The sequence below is a fragment of the Salvelinus namaycush genome, unplaced genomic scaffold (genome assembly GCF_016432855.1).
Source record: "Salvelinus namaycush isolate Seneca unplaced genomic scaffold, SaNama_1.0 Scaffold10, whole genome shotgun sequence".
Classification (NCBI taxonomy): domain Eukaryota; kingdom Metazoa; phylum Chordata; class Actinopteri; order Salmoniformes; family Salmonidae; genus Salvelinus; species Salvelinus namaycush.
Genome location: NW_024057675.1, coordinates 800,399 through 817,467, shown reverse-complemented (window position 1 = coordinate 817,467; position 17,069 = coordinate 800,399). Strand labels below are relative to the sequence as shown.

The window sequence follows — 17,069 nt, the reverse complement described above, 5'->3', positions numbered from 1 at the left end:
TTGTCCTTCTGGCAGGTTCTCCCATCTCAGCCAAGGAACACTGTAATTCTGTCAGTGGTCATTGGGTTCTTGGTCACCTCCCTGAACAAGGTCCTTCTTGCCCGGTTGCTCAGTTTGGTCAGATGGCCAGCTCCAGGCCAATTCTGGGTAGTCCCATATTATTTCCATAACCCAATGATGGAGACCACTGTGCTTTTGGAAGCTTTCAGCACTTTAGACATGTTAAACCCTTCCCTAAAAACCCTGTAGTTTGGTCACTTATTAAGAGTAATAAAAAAAATGTATATAAAAATCGGGAAAGAAGAACCTTGCTGGATATAAAAATAGGTTAAAGCGTTCACAATGATCTGGCAGGAAGTTTGAATGGCGAGAGCTTCTGTGATGTCATCACAATGGCTGGTGGTAAAAATCCTCTGTTCTCACCATCCGATGTTTATGTTTACAATGAAATGTATGACGTCAGAATGGCCAACACTAGACCGATGACCTTTTTTTTTTCTTTACAAAAACAGATCTTGTCTCTCTCCAGTCAGCAGGAAACAGATTCGTCAGTCAACCTTTCTACCTGTTCTCAATTATGGTGATACTATTTATAAAAGAGCAGCTGCCTCAAATCCGTTCACAGGGTTGGTTAAAAACCTCTACGGGATTGGTGTCCCTATACCAGGACGGTTGAGCTAACGTGCGCTAATTTGATTAGCATGACTCTTGTAAGTAACGGCAAACTTTACAGGACATAGACATGTCTTATATGGGCAGAAAGCTTCAATTCTTGTTAATCTTACTGCACTGTCCAATTTACAGTAGCTATTACAGTGGAAAAGTACCATGCTATTGTTTGAGGAGAACGCATAACAACAAAAAAACTTACCAGAGATAAAATATAGCATAGTTTTTATTTGATAAATTAAATTGCTATTGTTCTATTTAAATATAGGAACTGGGTTCTACAGTTTGAACCCCTGCTGTCTCTGGCTCTACACCCACCCTGCCCGGCCATCTAGATGTGTGAAAGTTAGTGCATAAGCTAATGATCCATCATGTATGACATTCCTGGGAGTACCAAGAATATGCATATCCTTGCTTCAGGTCCTGAGCTACAGGCAGTTAGATTTGGATATGTCATTTTAGGCGAAAATTGGTAAAAAAAAAGGGTCCAATCCTTATTAACTTTAGAGACTCCTTTGGTGTCTAGAGATTTAAGTAGATCAGCCTTGGGTTTCCTTGCGCCTTGTGTGTGGAATGATCTAGAATGGAGGAATTAGTGCCTTTAGGACATTTCAGACGTTTGTTATGGGACCTTGTTACTGAATCTTTTTATTTTTTATGATTGTGTTTTGGTTTTCGTGTTTTGTTGTGTATAATAACATGTATATTAATGTGCATACGAATGTGTAGTTTAATGTGTTTATTGTATATTAATGTGTATATGAATTGGTAGTTTAATGTGTATTGTGGTGCTATTCAGGGCTCATCTGGAAAAGAGACCTTGGTCTCAGCATTGACTCCCTGTCAAAATAAAGGTCAGATTAATACACTCTCCAGCACATTAGGTGGTGGTGGTGATGGTATTCAAGTTGAGTTCATTTGTGAACTTCCAATACAATCATAGAAATAAAAGAAGACGAAGATAGCCCTAAATGGTGCTGCCCATGACCATGTTGTCACAGAATATGGCATTCCAAGGATAGGTGTGAATTTCAATACCTATAGAGTTGCTTATGTATCCTCACTTCACCATTATTTCACGTTACTCTACTCTCCCTCAACTTCTCTCTCTCCTCCCTCCTCCTCCTCCTCTTGGACAATCACATTGAAAGCACAGGCAGGCTTCGCTCCAATGGATATTCTCTCATGCCTTCTTAGACTTCTTAGCTGAGTGAATCTCTCTCCACACTGAGTGCAGTGGTAAGGCTTCTCTCCACTGTGTGATCTCTGATGATTCTTTAGGTCTCCCGCAAAACGAAAATTATTTCCGCACAGTGAGCAGTGGTACGGTTTCTCGCCTGTATGAATTCTCTGATGTTCTTTAAGGCTTCCTGAATGATTGAAACTCTTCCCACATGTGGTGCAGTGGTAAGGCTTCTCTCCACTATGTACTCTCTCATGTCTCTTAAGGTTTACTTTCTCACTGAAACCCCTCCCACATTGGGAGCAGTGGAAAGGTTTCTCTCCAGTGTGTACTCTTTGATGATTTTTTAGATTACTTGAGGAACGGAAACTCTTCTCACATTGAGGGCAGGGGTAACGACCACGACCAAGTAGTATTGAAATATCTGGGTCAACTACACCACTATTGTCCTCCTCTTCCTCAACAGCTCTCTTTTCCTCCACATTGATTTCCCTCTCCTCCTCCTGGACAAATACATTGAACGCACAGGCAGGCGTCTCTCCAATATGTATCCTCTGATGACTTTTAAGAATTCTTAGCTGAGTGAATCCCTTCCCACACAGAGAGCATTGGTAAGGCTTCTCTCCACTGTGTGATCTCTGATGATTCTTTAGGTCTCCTGCGAAACGAAAATTCTTTCCGCACAGAGAGCAGTGGTAAGGCTTCTCCCCTGTATGTATTCTCTGGTGTTTCTTAAGGTTTCCTGGCTGACTGAAATTCTTCCAACAAAGAGAGCAGTGGTAAGGTTTCTCCCCTGTATGTACTCTTTGATGTTCCTTAAGGCTTCCAGAATGATTGAAGCTCTTCCCACATTGGGTGCAGTGGTAAGGCTTCTCTCCACTATGTACCCTCTCGTGTCTCGTGAGGTTGACTTTTTCACTGAAACTCTTCCCACATGTGGCACAGTGGAAAGGTTTCTCTCCAGTGTGTACTCTTTGATGATTTTTTAGATTACCTGAAGAACTGAAACTCTTTCCACATTGAGGACAGGGGTAACTCCCACGACCAGGAAGTCTTAAAGTACCTAGGTCAATTACACCACTATTTTCCTCCTCTTCCTCAACTTCTCCTTTTTCCTTCTCATCGATTTCCTTCTCATCCTCTTCCTCTTTGACAATCAAATTTAAAGCACAGGCAGGCTTCTCTCCAATGTGTATTCGCTGATGACTTTTTAGGTTTCCTGGCTGATTGAAACTCTTCCCACAAAGAGAGCAGTGATAAGGCTTCTCTTCACTGTGGGATCTCTGATGAGTCTTCAGGTCTCCTGCCCGACTGAAACTCTTCCCACAAAGAGAGCAGTGGTAAGGTTTCTCCCCTGTATGTATTCGCAGATGTTGCTTAAGACTTCCTGAATGATTGAAGTTCTTCCCACATGTGGTGCAGTGGTAAGGCTTCTCTCCACTATGTACTCTCTCATGTCTCTTAAGGTTTACTTTCTCACTGAACCTCTTGCCACATGTTGAGCATTCGAAAGGTTTCTCTCCAGTGTGTACTCTTTGATGATTCTTTAGGTTAGTTGAGGAACTGAAACTCTTCTCACATTGAGGGCATGGGTAACTCCCACGCCCAGGTAGTCTTGATGCTGTGGAACTGGGCTCGTTGTCTGGGTCTGGGTTGGGGCTCTCTCCTGTAAGAATATGAACAGAGATATAGGGTAAGAAACTGACAGAGAAAGGCTTTAAGTTTAACAATGCAGGATTCAACAGTCATTAGGATTAACAGTGTATTGAAAGAAATACTTTGCAAGGGGCTTGTTGCATCACACATATATAATACAATTGTCAAATTAATGCATTGCACATTAGTCTGTAGCCATTTTTGTTTTGGCACTCGCCTTCCCTCTTACACATACAGAAGCCTGAGGGGTATAATACAAAGCAGAATCAATGAGTTAGCCAGCTAACTTGCCTAAATATTCTGAATTAACATTTTATTCAACACCCAAAAACATATGTAAGTTTACATTTCTTAATGAACCAGAAAATCAATGGTTATTTTGGGTAGTTTATCAAAGTTAGCTGACTAACTCATTGCTTTGTAGTTTACCTCTGACCCAAAGAGGATTTTAGCCTGAATTTACCTGAGTCAACAGAGTCCCTGTCCTCCTCTCTCTCTTCCTCCTCCCCCTCATTGATTTCTCTCTCCTCGCCCTCCTCCTTGACAATCACATTGAATTCCACTGTTTGACTGCAGTCCCCCAGCATCACTGACAGCATCTCTGGACCCCGCTGTGGGCTTCTCTGGGCTGGAACACCACAACCAGAACCCGGTTCAGACATGGTAGGCTAGAGGTGGATCTAAAAAAGGAGACCGAAAGAGTTCAGTGTGATTTTCACAAACCTAGATTGTGATATCGCTCCAGAAAAGCCAACAAAAATGTATCTAAGCTAGCTATCCACACATCCTGTCCAGCAGGAAACCTTTTTCCCTAAAATAAAATAAGATCGAGGGCAACAGCCAGTCAGATTAGGCTGTAAGATTAAAAATAAAATAAAAACTCTGGCTGTTGAGTACAAGCATATTCATTTGATATTCATATCACTAATATTTAATTACCACCCCATCTTCAGTAGCCTATTCACATAGGCAACACAAGCACTTTCTTGTGTTATAATTAGGGACATTTCCAAGGTAACAGAGTGATGCTGAGACACAAATGTATGAAAAAACAATATGCAAAGTTAAACCACACAACTTCCTAAAAATAAAAAATTAGTTTCCTTTTTCTCTCCAATTTCGTGGTATCTCAATTGGTAGTTACAGTCTTGTCCCATTGCTGCAAATCCCGTATGGACTCGGGAAAGGCGAAGGTCGAGAGCCGTGCGTCATCCGAAACACGACCCAGCCAAGCCGCACTGCTTCTTGACACAATGCTCGCTTAACCCGGAAGTCAGCCGCACCAATGTGACGGAGGAAACACCGTCCACCTGGCTACCGTGTCAGCGTGCATACGCCCGGCACGCCACAGGAGTCGCTGGAGCGCGATGGGACAAGGAAATCTCAGCCTTCCAAACCTTCTCCTAACTCGGACGACGCTGGGTCTCCCAGTCATGACCAGCTGTGACACAGCCTGGGATCGAACCCGTGTCTGTAGTGACACCTCAAGCACTGCGATGCAGGGCCTTAGACTGCTGCGCCACTCGGGAGTTCCCCGCAAAATGATTTTAACCATTGGTCCCCCAAAAAATGCGACCCTCCGTTGAATTTCAAAATCCCGATGTGGCCCTTGAGCCAAACAGTTTGCCCACCCCTGCTATAGACTCTAGTGGGTAGGCTGGACCCTGGTTTTATAGACACACAATCGATTATGTACGGTGCAATATTTATGTCCAATATGAAAAACAACTGGATTTAAGCTGATTGGCCACTCTTTAAGGGCCGCAAAATGAGCAGCGACACTTCTGGGGGTGTAAACTCAGTGGACTTGGAAACTAGAAGTGTTCCTGGGTAGAATGGACCTTTTACTGCAGCACAACGTACACAAGATAAGAGTACACACACAAACAACATTCTTGACTATTTAGGCTTGAAAAAAATAAACAAATAATATCTTATAAATATACTTTGAGAGTCTACATACAGTGGGGCAAAAAAGTATTTAGTCAGCCACCAATTGTGCAAGTTCTCCCACTTAAAAAGATGAGAGAGGCCTGTAATTTTCATCATAGGTACACTTCAACTATGACAGACAAAATGAGGAAAAAAAATCCAGAAAATCACATTGTAGGATTTTTAATGAATTTATTTGCAAACTATGGTGGAAAATAAGTATTTGGTCAATAACAAAAGTTTATCTCAATACTTTGTTATATACCCTTTGTTGGCAATGACAGAGGTCAAACGTTTTCTGTAAGTCTTCACAAGGTTTTCACACACTGTTGCTGGTATTTTGGCCCATTCCTCCATGCAGATCTCCTCTAGAGCAGTGATGTTTTGGGGCTGTTGCTGGGAAACATGGACTTTCAACTCCCTCCAAAGATTTTCTATGGGGTTGAGATCTGGAGACTGGCTAGGCCACTCCAGGACCTTGAAATGCTTCTTACGAAGCCACTCCTTCGTTGCCCGGGCGGTGTGTTTGGGATCATTGTCATGCTGAAAGACCCAGCCACGTTTCATCTTCAATGCCCTTGCTGATGGAAGGAGGTTTTCACTCAAAATCTCACGATACATGGCCCCATTCATTCTTTCCTTTACACGGATCAGTCGTCCTGGTCCCTTTGCAGAAAAACAGCCCCAAAGCATGATGTTTCCACCCCCATGCTTCACAGTAGGTATGGTGTTCTTTGGATGCAACTCAGCATTCTTTGTCCTCCAAACACGACGAGTTGAGTTTTTACCAAAAAGTTATATTTTGGTTTCATCTGACCATATGACATTCTCCCAATCTTCTTCTGGATCATCCAAATGCTCTCTAGCAAACTTCAGATGGGCTTGGACATGTACTGGCTTAAGCAGGGGGACACGTCTGGCACTGCAGGATTTGAGTCCCTGGCGGCGTAGTGTGTTACTGATGGTAGGCTTTGTTACTTTGGTCCCAGCTCTCTGCAGGTCATTCACTAGGTCCCCCCGTGTGGTTCTGTGATTTTTGCTCACCGTTCTTGTGATCATTTTGACCCCACGGGGTGAGATCTTGCGTGGAGCCCCAGATCGAGGGAGATTATCAGTATGTCTTCCATTTCCTAATAATTGCTCCCACAGTTGATTTCTTCAAACCAAGCTGCTTACCCAGATTCAGTCTTCCCAGCCTGGTGCAGGTCTACAATTTTGTTTCTGGTGTCCTTTGACAGCTCTTTGGTCTTGGCCATAGTGGAGTTTGGAGTGTGACTGTTTGAGGTTGTGGACAGGTGTCTTTTATACTGATAACAAGTTCAAACAGGTGCCATTAATACAGGTAACGAGTGGAGGACAGAGGAGCCTCTTAAAGAAGAAGTTACAGGTCTGTGAGAGCCAGAAATCTTGCTTGTTTGTAGGTGACCAAATACTTATTTTCCACCATAATTTGCAAATAAATTCATAAAAAATCCTACAATGTGATTTTCTGGATTTTTTTTTTCTCATTTTGTCTGTCATAGTTGAAGTGTACCTATGATGAAAATTACAGGCCTCTCTCATCTTTTTAAGTGGGAGAACTTGCACAATTGGTGGCTGACTAAATACTTTTTTGCCCCACTGTACTAGCATTCCCCATACAGTGGGGGCTGGCAGCCATAGCTCACTATTTGAGAGACAGAGATACTAACGAATACCCACCAACAAACTTTATTCTAGAGCTGGCTGAATATGTTTTGACAAATAACTATTTCAGGTTTGATGATGAACACTACCTCCAAAACGAATGGAACATCGATGGGCTCCACATTCACTCAGAGCTATGCTAACCTCTATGTGGGTCATTTTGAAGAATGTACTGTGAACAATGAAAATCAAAAATACATTTTTGAATAAAGTCCTGTAGTGGAATCGATATATGGACGAATTTCTTTGCATATGGGGGGGACGGGAGAAGAGCTGTCAGATTTTATGGCATTACTCAATGACATTGACCCCAATCTCAAATTCACTATTGAATGGGACACTAAACGTGTTCATTACCTCTATGTGGATTGAGAAATCAAATGGAACCCTGTTTACAACTTTACAACAAAGAAACGGACAGAAATACTCTATTACAAGGGGACAGCATCCACCCTGAGATATTAAAAAGAGGACTTCCAAGAAGCCAGTTTTTCAGACTGCCCCGTATATGCCACTCCACAGAGAACGATCTAGAAAAAGCAGCGGAGATGGGCAATAGGGTTCTAAGAGGCTACTCTTCACAATTTAAAAAAAAAAGTTTACCTTTATTTAACTAGGCAAGTCAGTTAAGAACAAATTCTTATTTTCAATGACGGCCTAGGAACAGTGGGTTAACTGCCTTGTTCAGGGACAGAACGACAGATTTTTACCTTGTCAGCTTGGGGATTTGATCTTGCAACCTTTCGGTTACAAGTACAACACTCTAACCACTAGGCTTCCTGCCGTGTGGATGAAGCTCTTAATATGGCATTGGAGAAAACACGAGATGAACTGCTACAAAAAAAGACCCACAAGAGTTAAATAACATTCTGTAATGTTCACCACCACATATACTTTAAACTCGCAAAAAGTGAGAGATGCTGTCAAGAAACACTGGCATGTTTTTATCAACGGACCCGGCTTTGCCAGCTGAATTTAAGAATCCACCACGTATTGTATCGAGGAGAGGTCGCAATTTACGCGATAAATTGGTCCATGCCAACTGCCAGCCACAAAATAAAATCAGCCAGACTCTTTTACGCCCTCTTCCAAATGGGAGCTATAAATGCAGAGGATGCGCACAGTGCAACAATATGATGAAGTGTGAATATTTCTGCCACCCACATACAGGAAAACGGTTCCAAATAAATGACATTAGTACGTGCTCCACCACCCTTGTTATCTACATGATTAAATGTCCATGTGGACTCTGCTATGTCGGTAAAACCTCTCGTTCTCTCAAAACAGAGAATCTGTGGACATAAAAGTTCAAATCAGGAGAAAGGACAGGGATTATCCAGTTGCAGAACATTTTAATGACCTAAAACATGATATTTATACCTTTTAGATTTCGTGGCATAGAGAAAGTCTAGATATCAGACAGGGGAGGTGATATAAATAATACTCTGAGTAAAATAGAATGTTTTGGGATTTTCAGCCTCCAGACATTATTTCCTAAAGGTCTTCATGATGAAACGCCTACGTATGTGACGTTGTAAATGTGAACATGAATTATGTCCCTATTTCAGATTACTCTGATGTTTTTCCTTGCACAGGACCCAATGATTTTTTGAAAACTTGCTTGGTAGGTCAAATGTCCTCATTTGTGGTTTTTGCAGACGTGTTTAACACGTTTTGTTATATTTGGTAGCACTGATTTGTTTTCCCTCGACTCCAACCCCATTCGATGAGTGGAACGGATGTGGGTGGGGCTATGTCTACATAAGGGTGCACATTTTTTTTTAGCTCACAAAAGCTCTGACAAAGGCCTCGAGGCGCGTACGTAAAGCTCTGACAAAGGCCTAGAGGCTCGTACGTAAAGCTCTGACAAAGGCCTCGAGGCTCGTACGTAAAGCTCTGACAAAGGCCTCGAGGCTCGTACGTAAAGCTCTGACAAAGGCCTCGAGGCTCGTACGTAAAGCTCTGACAAAGGCCTCGAGGCTCGTACGTAAAGCTCTGACAAAGGCCTCGAGGCTCGTACGTAAAGCTCTGACAAATAAGGTAAAGCTTATTAAAGAGCAGTGTGCGGGTTTCTTATTTTTTCTCATTTTATTAAACTGTTACCACGCACCTGCAAAAAAAGATAGCTCAGATGTGCGAGTGCCTTTTGAACTATGATAACAAGTATAAAATATATAGATAATTCTGCACATTTTTACACAAATTATTAATTTACAAAGTACAGTCGTGGCCAAAAGTTTTGAGAATGACACAAATATTACTTTACACAAAGTTTGCTGCTTCAGTGTCTTTAGATATTTTTGTCAGATGTTACTATGGAATACTGAAGTATAATTACAAGCATTTCATAAGTGTCAAAGGCTTTTATTGACAATTACATGAAGTTGATGTAAAGAGTCAATATTTGCAGTGTTGACACTTCTTTTTCAAGACCTCTGCAATCCGCCCTGGCATGCTGTCAATTTACTTCTGGGCTACATCCTGACTGATGGCAGCCCATTCTTGCATAATCGATGCTTGGAGTTTGTCAGAATTTGTGGGGTTTTGTTTGTCCACCCGCCTCTTGAGGATTGACTGCAAGAACTCAATGGAATTTAGGTCTGGGGAGTTTCCTGGCCATGGACCCAAAATATCGATGTTTTGTTCCCCGAGCCACTTAGTTGAGCCACTTAGTTATCAATTTTGCCTTATGGCAAGGTGCTCCATCATGCTGGAAAAGGCATTGTTCGTCACCAAACTGTTCCTGGATGGTTGGGAGAAGTTGCTCTCGGAGGATGTGTTGGTACCATTCTTTATTCATGCCTGTGTTCTTAGGCAAAATTGTGAGTGAGCCCACTCCCTTGGCTGAGAAGCAACCCCACACATGAATGGTCTCAGGATGCTTTACTGTTGGCATGACACAGGACTGATTTTTCCGGATGCCCCAAACAATCGGAAAGGGGATTCATCAGAGAAAATTACTTTACCCCAGTCCTCAGCAGTCCAATCCCTGTACCTTTTGCAGAATATCATTCTGTCTCTGATGTTTTTCCTTGAGAGAAGTGGCTTCTTTGCTGCCCTTCTTGACAACAGGCCATCCTCCAAAAGTCTTCGCCTCACTGTGCATGCAGATGCACTCACACCTGCCTGCTGTCATTCCTGAGCAAGCTATGTACTGGTGGTGCCCCGATCCCGCAGCTGAATCAACTTAAGAGACGGTCCTGGCGCTTGCTGGACTTTCTTGGGCGCCCTGAAGCCTTCTTCACAACAATTGAACCGCTCTCCTTGAAGTTCTTGATGATCCGATAAATGGTTGATTTAGGTGCAATCTTACTAGCAGCAATATCCTTGCCTGTGAAGCCCTTTTTGTGCAAAGCAATGATGACGGCATGTGTTTCCTTGCAGGTAACCATGGTTGACAGAGGAAGAACAATGATTCCTTTTGAAGCTTCCAGTCTGTTATTCGAACTCAATCAGCATGACAGAGTGATCTCCAGCCTTGTCCTCGTCAACACTCACACCTGTGTTAATGAGAGAATCACTGACATGATGTCAGCTGGTCCTTTTGTGGCAGGGCTGAAATGCAATGGAAATTATTTTTGCATGGCAAAGAGGGACTTTGCAATTAATTGCAATTCATCTGATCACTCTTCATAACATTCTGGAGTATATGCAAATTGCCATCATAACAAACTGAGGCAGCAGACTTTGTGAAAATTAATATTTGGGTCATTTTCAAAACTTTTGGCCACGACTGTATACGCAGATAGGAAGAGAGAGGCCCAACTTGGCTGCAAATCTGTCTTTCTCGTTGTTTTGCCCAGCAAACAGGGAGTTTTTGTATGGAGGTCAATGAGAGTGAGTCGATTTTGGTCAACAACAAAAAAAGCAATGGCTTATTTGCTACACACGGTTTATTTGATGGAATAGAGCTTTCGTAATGTTTAAGTCGTTTTCGAGTGTACTGATATAAGTAGGACACTATATTGGAGTTGTCTGGAGATGGCTATGCATATTCATGACATGAGGCTACTAGCATAAATCCAATCAAATGTTATTGGTCACACATGCACAAACACATGGTCAGCAGATGCTATTACGAGTGTAGCGAAATGCTTGTGCTTCTAGTTCCCGACAGTGCAGCAATATCTAGCAAGTAATCTAATAATTCCACAACAACTACCTAATACACACAAATCTAAGTAAAGAGATGGAATATATACGTATAAATATACGGATGAGCGATGACCGAGCCGCATAGGCAAGATGCAATAGATGGTATAAAATACAGTATATACATATGAGATGAGTAATGCAAGATATATAAACATTATTAAAGTGGCATTATTAAAGTGACATAGCATCTCTCTCCATTGAATACAGGCGGTTGACGTCAACAACCCTCTTCAAATATTTTTAAAAAAAAGATTACAATAATGAGATGTACCCACCAATTGAAAGAAAGGATAGGCGGGAGCTAGACAGCCCACCGTGCACTCCCATTATTAGGGTGGAGAGACATGCATCCTCTCAGTATATCCATAATGTTTGGTATACACGATGGGACTCTTATTCTGGAGGATTCCATAATGTTTGGTATACCATAATGTTTGGTATACACGACGGGACTCTTATTCTGGAGGATTCCATAATGTTTGGTATACATAACGGGACTCTTATTCTGGAGGATTCCATAATGTTTGGTATACATAACGGGACCCTTATTCTGGAGGATTCCATAATGTTTGGCATACATAACGGGACTCTTATTCTGGAGGATTCCATAATATACAGTGCATTCAGAAAATATTCAGACCCCTTGACTGTTCCACATTTTGTAACGTTACACATTCAAACAAAAAAAATCCTCATCAATCTACACACAATACCCCATAATAACAAAGTGAAAACAGGTTAAAAAAAAATTGGCAAATGTATATAAAAAAATTTAAAAAGCTGAAATACCTTATTTACATAAGACCCTTTGCTATGAGAATCAAAATTGAGCTCAGGTGCATCCTGTTTCCATTGATCATCCTTGTAATGTTTCTACAACTTGATTGGACATGATTTGGAAAGGCACACACCTCTCTATATAAGTTGGCAGTGCATGAGAGAGCAAAAAACAAGCCATGAGGTCGAAAGAATTGTCCGTAAGGCTCCGAGACAGGATTGTGTCGAGGCACAGAACTAAGGAAGGGTACCAAAACATTTCTGCAGCATTGAAGGTCCCCAAGAACACAGTGGCCTCCATCATTCTTAAATGGAATAAGTTTGTAATCACTAAGACTCTCCCTAGAGCTGACCGCCCGGCCAAGCTGAGCAATCGGGGGAGAAGGGCCTTGGTCTGGGAGTTGACCAATAATCCGATGGGCACTCTGACAGAGCTCCAGAGTTCTTCTGTGGAAATAGGAGAACGTTCCAGAAGGACAAACATCTCTGCAGCACTCCATCAATCAAGCTTTTATGGTAGAGTGGCCAGACGGAAGCCACTCTTCAGTAAAAGGCACATGACAGCCCACTTGGAGTTTGCAAAAAGGACTCTCAGACCATGAGAAACAAGATTCTCTGGTCTGATGAAACCAAGATTGAACTCTTTGGCCAGAATGCCAAGTGTCACGTCTGGAGGAGACCAGGCACCATCCCTACGGTGAAACATGGTGGTGGCAGCATCATACTGTGGGGATGTTTTTCAGTGGCAGGGACTGGGAGACTAGTCAGGATCGAGGGATAGATGAACGGAGCAAAGTACAGCGAGATTCTTGATAAAAACCTGCTCCAGAGCGCTCAGGACATAAGACTGGGGCGAAGCACACAGCCAAGACAACACAGTAGTGGCCTCGGGACAAGTCTCTGAATGTCCTTGAGTGGACCCTGCCAGAGCCTGGACTTGAACTCGATTGAACATCTTTGGAGAGACCTGAAAATAGCAGTGCAGTGACACTCCCCATCCAACCTGACAGAGCTTGAGAGGATCTGCAGAGAAGAATGGGAGAAACACCCCAAATACAGGTGTGCCAAGCTTGTAGCCTAATACCCAAGAAGACTCAACGCGGTAATCGCTGCCAAAGGTGCTTCAACAAAGTACTGAATAAAGGGTCTGAATAGTTACAGTACCAGTCAAAAGTTTGGACACAGCTACTCATTCCAGGGCTTTTCTTTATTTTGTACTATTTTCTACATTGTAGAATAATAGTGAAGACATCAAAACTATGAAATAACACATATCGAATCATGTAATAATGAAACAAAAGTGCTCAACAAATCAAAATATATTTTATATTTGAGATTCTTTATAGTAGCAACCCTTTGCCTTGATTACAGCTTTGCACACTCTTGGCATTCTCTCAGTCAGCTTCATGAGGTAGTCACCTGGAAAGCATTTCAATTAACAGGTGTGCCTTGTTAAAAGTTAATGTGTGGAATTTTTTTCCTTCTTAATACGTTTGAGCCAATCAGTGGTGTTGTGACAAGGTAGGGGTGGTATACAGAAGATGCCCTATTTGGTATAAGACCAAGTATTTGTTAATGCCAAGAACAGCTCAAATAAGCAAAGAGAAATGACAGTCCATCACTACTTTAAGACATGAAGGTCAGTCAATACGGAATATTTCAAGAACTTTGAACGTTTCTTCAAGTGCAGTCGCAAAAAACATCAAGCGCTATGATGAAACTGGCTCTCATGAGGACTGCCACAGGAAAGGAAGACCCAAAGTTACCTCTGCTGCAGAGGATAAGTTTGAGAGTTACCAGCCTCAGAAATTGCAGCCCAAATAAATGCTTCACAGAGTTCAAGTTGCAGACACATCTCAACATCAACTGTTCAGAGGAGACTGTGAATCAGGACTTCATGGTCGAATTTCTGCAAAGAAACCACTACTAAAGGACACCAATAAGAAGAAGAGACTTGCTTGGGCCAAGAAACACGAGCAATCGACATTACACCGGTAAAAATCTCTCCTTTGGTCTGATGAGTCCAAATGAGAGATTTCTGGTTCCATCCGTGGTGTCTTTATGAGACGCAGAGTATGTGAACGGATTATCTCCGCATGTGTGGTTCCCACCTTGAAGCATGGAGGAGGTGGTGTGATGGTGCTTTGCTGGTGGCACTGTCAGTGATTTATTTAGAATTCAAGGCACACTTAACCAGCATAGCTACCACAGCATTCTGCAGCGATACGCCATCCCATCTGGATTGCGCTTAGTGGGACTATCACTTCCTTTTCAACAGGACAATGACCCAACACACCTCCAGACTGTGTAAGGGCTATTTGACCAAAAAGGAGAGTGATGGAGTGCTGCATCAGATTACCTGGCCTCCACAATCACCCAACCTCAACCAAATTGAGATGGTTTGGGATGAGTTGGACCACAGAGTGAAGGAAAAGCAGCCAACACGTGCTCAGCTGGTTGAGAGAATACCAAGAGAATGCAAAGGGTGGCTACTTTGAAGAATCTAAAATCTAAAATATATATTTGGGAACTCCTTGAAGACTGTTGGAAAAGCATTCATTTTTGGTTACTACATGATTCCATATGTGTTATTTCATAGTTTTGATGTCTTCACTATTATTCTAAAATGTAGAAATACCAGTCAAAACTTTGACTGGTATTGTATGTAACTGTGATATTTCAGTTTTTTTTGTAATAAATTAGCAAACATTTCTAAAAACCTATTTTTGCTTTGTCATTATTGGGTGTTGTGTGTAGATTGATGAGGGGAAAAAACTATTTAATCCATTTTAGAATAAGTCTGTAAAGTAACAAAAATGTTTAAAAAGTGAAGGGTTCTGAATACTTTCCAAATGCTCTGTATATAGACAGGTGTGTGTCTTTCCAAATGCTCTGTATATAGACAGGTGTGTGTCTTTCCAAATGCTCTGTATATAGACAGGTGTGTGTCTTTCCAAATGCTCTGTATATAGACAGGTGTGTGTCTTTCCAAATGCTCTGTATATAGACAGGTGTGTGCCTTTCCAAATGCTCTGTATATAGACAGGTGTGTGCCTTTCCAAATCATGTCCAATCAATGAAGTTGTAGAAACATCTCAAGGATGATCAATGGAAACAGGATGCACCTGAGCTCAATTTAGAATCGCATAGGAAAGGGTCTGTAAATAGGATATTTCAGGTTGTTTCTTATTCATTTGCAAAAAATCTAAAAACCTGTTTTTGCTCTCTTTATGGGGTAGTGTGTAAATTGATTTGTAAAAAAAAAGATTTAAATCAATATTATATTAAGGCAGTAACGACATTTTTGGGGGGGGAAAAAGTCAATGGGTCTGAATACTTTCCGAATGCACTGTACATGAAGGGACTCTTATTCTGAAGGATTCCAAAAAGATCCGTGACGACCACGGAGGTCCAAGAAGCAAGTAGACGGAAATCGCGACTGTGCTTGAATCTGAAAGTGCGGCAAGTGAAGTGTGTGATAACAAATGGAAACTAGTGAAATCAAAGAATGGAAACAAAACGGGCAAAAGTTGTAGTAGAAGACAAGGACCGGACCAATAACTAATTTCTTATTGGACTGTGTTTTTTGGACAAGGAGGTTCATTTGGGAACCTTACTTTTCCCTGCTTCACAGCTGCATTATTTTGATGGAAACCCGAATTTTGTTTCTTTTGACGACATTCCTTCTTAATTTGCTTGAAAAAGGACCATGCATTGATCATCACAATATTTATATTGTAATGAAACAGGTAGGGAGCAGGTCTCGAACCCTCGACCTTCTACCCCGAAGTCCAACGCGCTATCGACTGTGCCGCAAAAGTATGCTCGACCGGCAGAGTCGTATCCGCGATTATAAATCCAGGGTCGTTACAATATTTATATTTTTGAAAACTTTTACTTCACTACATTTCTGAAGAAAATTATGTACTATTTACTCCATACAGTTTCCCCGACACCCAAAAGTACTGATTACATTTTGAATGCTTAGCAGGACAGGAAAATTGTCCAATTCACACACTTAACAAGAGAACACCCCTGGTCATCCCTACTACCTGATCTGGCGGATTCACTAAACACAAATGCTTCGTTTTTAAATTATGTCTGAGTGTTGGGGTGTGTCCCTGACTATCCGTAAAATAAAATAAAAAAAGAAAATCGTGCCGTCTGGTTTGCTTAATTAATATAAGGAATTTGTACATTTTAGCATTATATTTACTTTTGATACTTAAGTATATTTAAAACCAAATACTTTTAGACGTTTACTCAAGTAGTATTTTACTTGAGTCATTTTCTATTATGATATATTTACTTTTACTCAAGTATGACAATTGGGTATTTTTTTCCATCACTGCGTCGAATTTATCGAACGTACCGTAGTGCATACGTGGACGGCTTGACAGAAATGGAGGCTGAAGGTTGAACTTTCGTTACACACATCCAGATGATGCTGCGTACCATTTTGCGCAATGACACCATAGGTTTGTTCAAGGGATTCGCTGTTTGCATAAACCGGTAGCCGGGTAGTTCTGCAAATTTTGCTAGCTAGCTAACGTTACCGAGATAGGTTAGTTATAAAACATTTGGTTTAGCTATCTGTGGCTATACAATGAGCAGCCGGTTAGCTAATTCCTCGATACAGTCATTTTACTCACGATGACACGACAGCTGGCTAACTATGAAATAAGAGTCACACTTCAATCGTGACCCTGAAATAAAGTTAGCATGTTAGCTAGCTAGCTACACACACGGGTTGGACGGGAGATGTGTTACTAACTGGCTAACGGCTAGATAGCTGGGATAACAACAAAACCAGGCCGCGGCAACCACTGCCGTTTAATCCTGGAATGTGTTGGTTTACAGACCGTGCTACAAGCATCATTTTAAAAATGTTAGAAATTAGCAACAGGTTACCTGGAACTGATTTCCTGTAGCTAATTGTTTGGCTGAAAAGAATTGGAAATGGTGAGGTCTAGTAGAGCAAGCGTAAAAATGTATCCACTTTCCGAGTGCG

At 41.7% G+C, this 17,069-nt stretch overlaps 1 protein-coding gene across 1 annotated transcript; it reads right to left on the bottom strand.

Annotated features, from left to right (window-relative positions):
* Window positions 1-1,073: 1,073 nt before the first annotated feature.
* Window positions 1,074-17,069, bottom strand: LOC120035259 (zinc finger protein 345-like). Its single transcript, XM_038982054.1, has 3 exons — window positions 16,970-17,069; window positions 3,972-4,188; window positions 1,074-3,518 (listed from the first exon to the last, which is right to left on the bottom strand). Exons 2-3 carry the CDS (start codon window positions 4,168-4,170, stop codon window positions 1,756-1,758), a joined length of 1,962 nt encoding a protein of 653 aa, XP_038837982.1. The 5' UTR covers window positions 4,171-4,188; window positions 16,970-17,069; the 3' UTR covers window positions 1,074-1,755.

Excerpts from the sequence above, each read along its gene's own strand:
- LOC120035259 (XM_038982054.1), bottom strand. The coding sequence starts at position 4,170 with ATGTCTGAACCGGGTTCTGGTTGTGGTGTTCCAGCCCAGAGAAGCCCA. Across the intron at positions 3,519-3,971 it reads CAGGGACTCTGTTGACTCAG|GAGAGAGCCCCAACCCAGAC; the intron begins GTAAATTCAGGC and ends ATATTCTTACAG.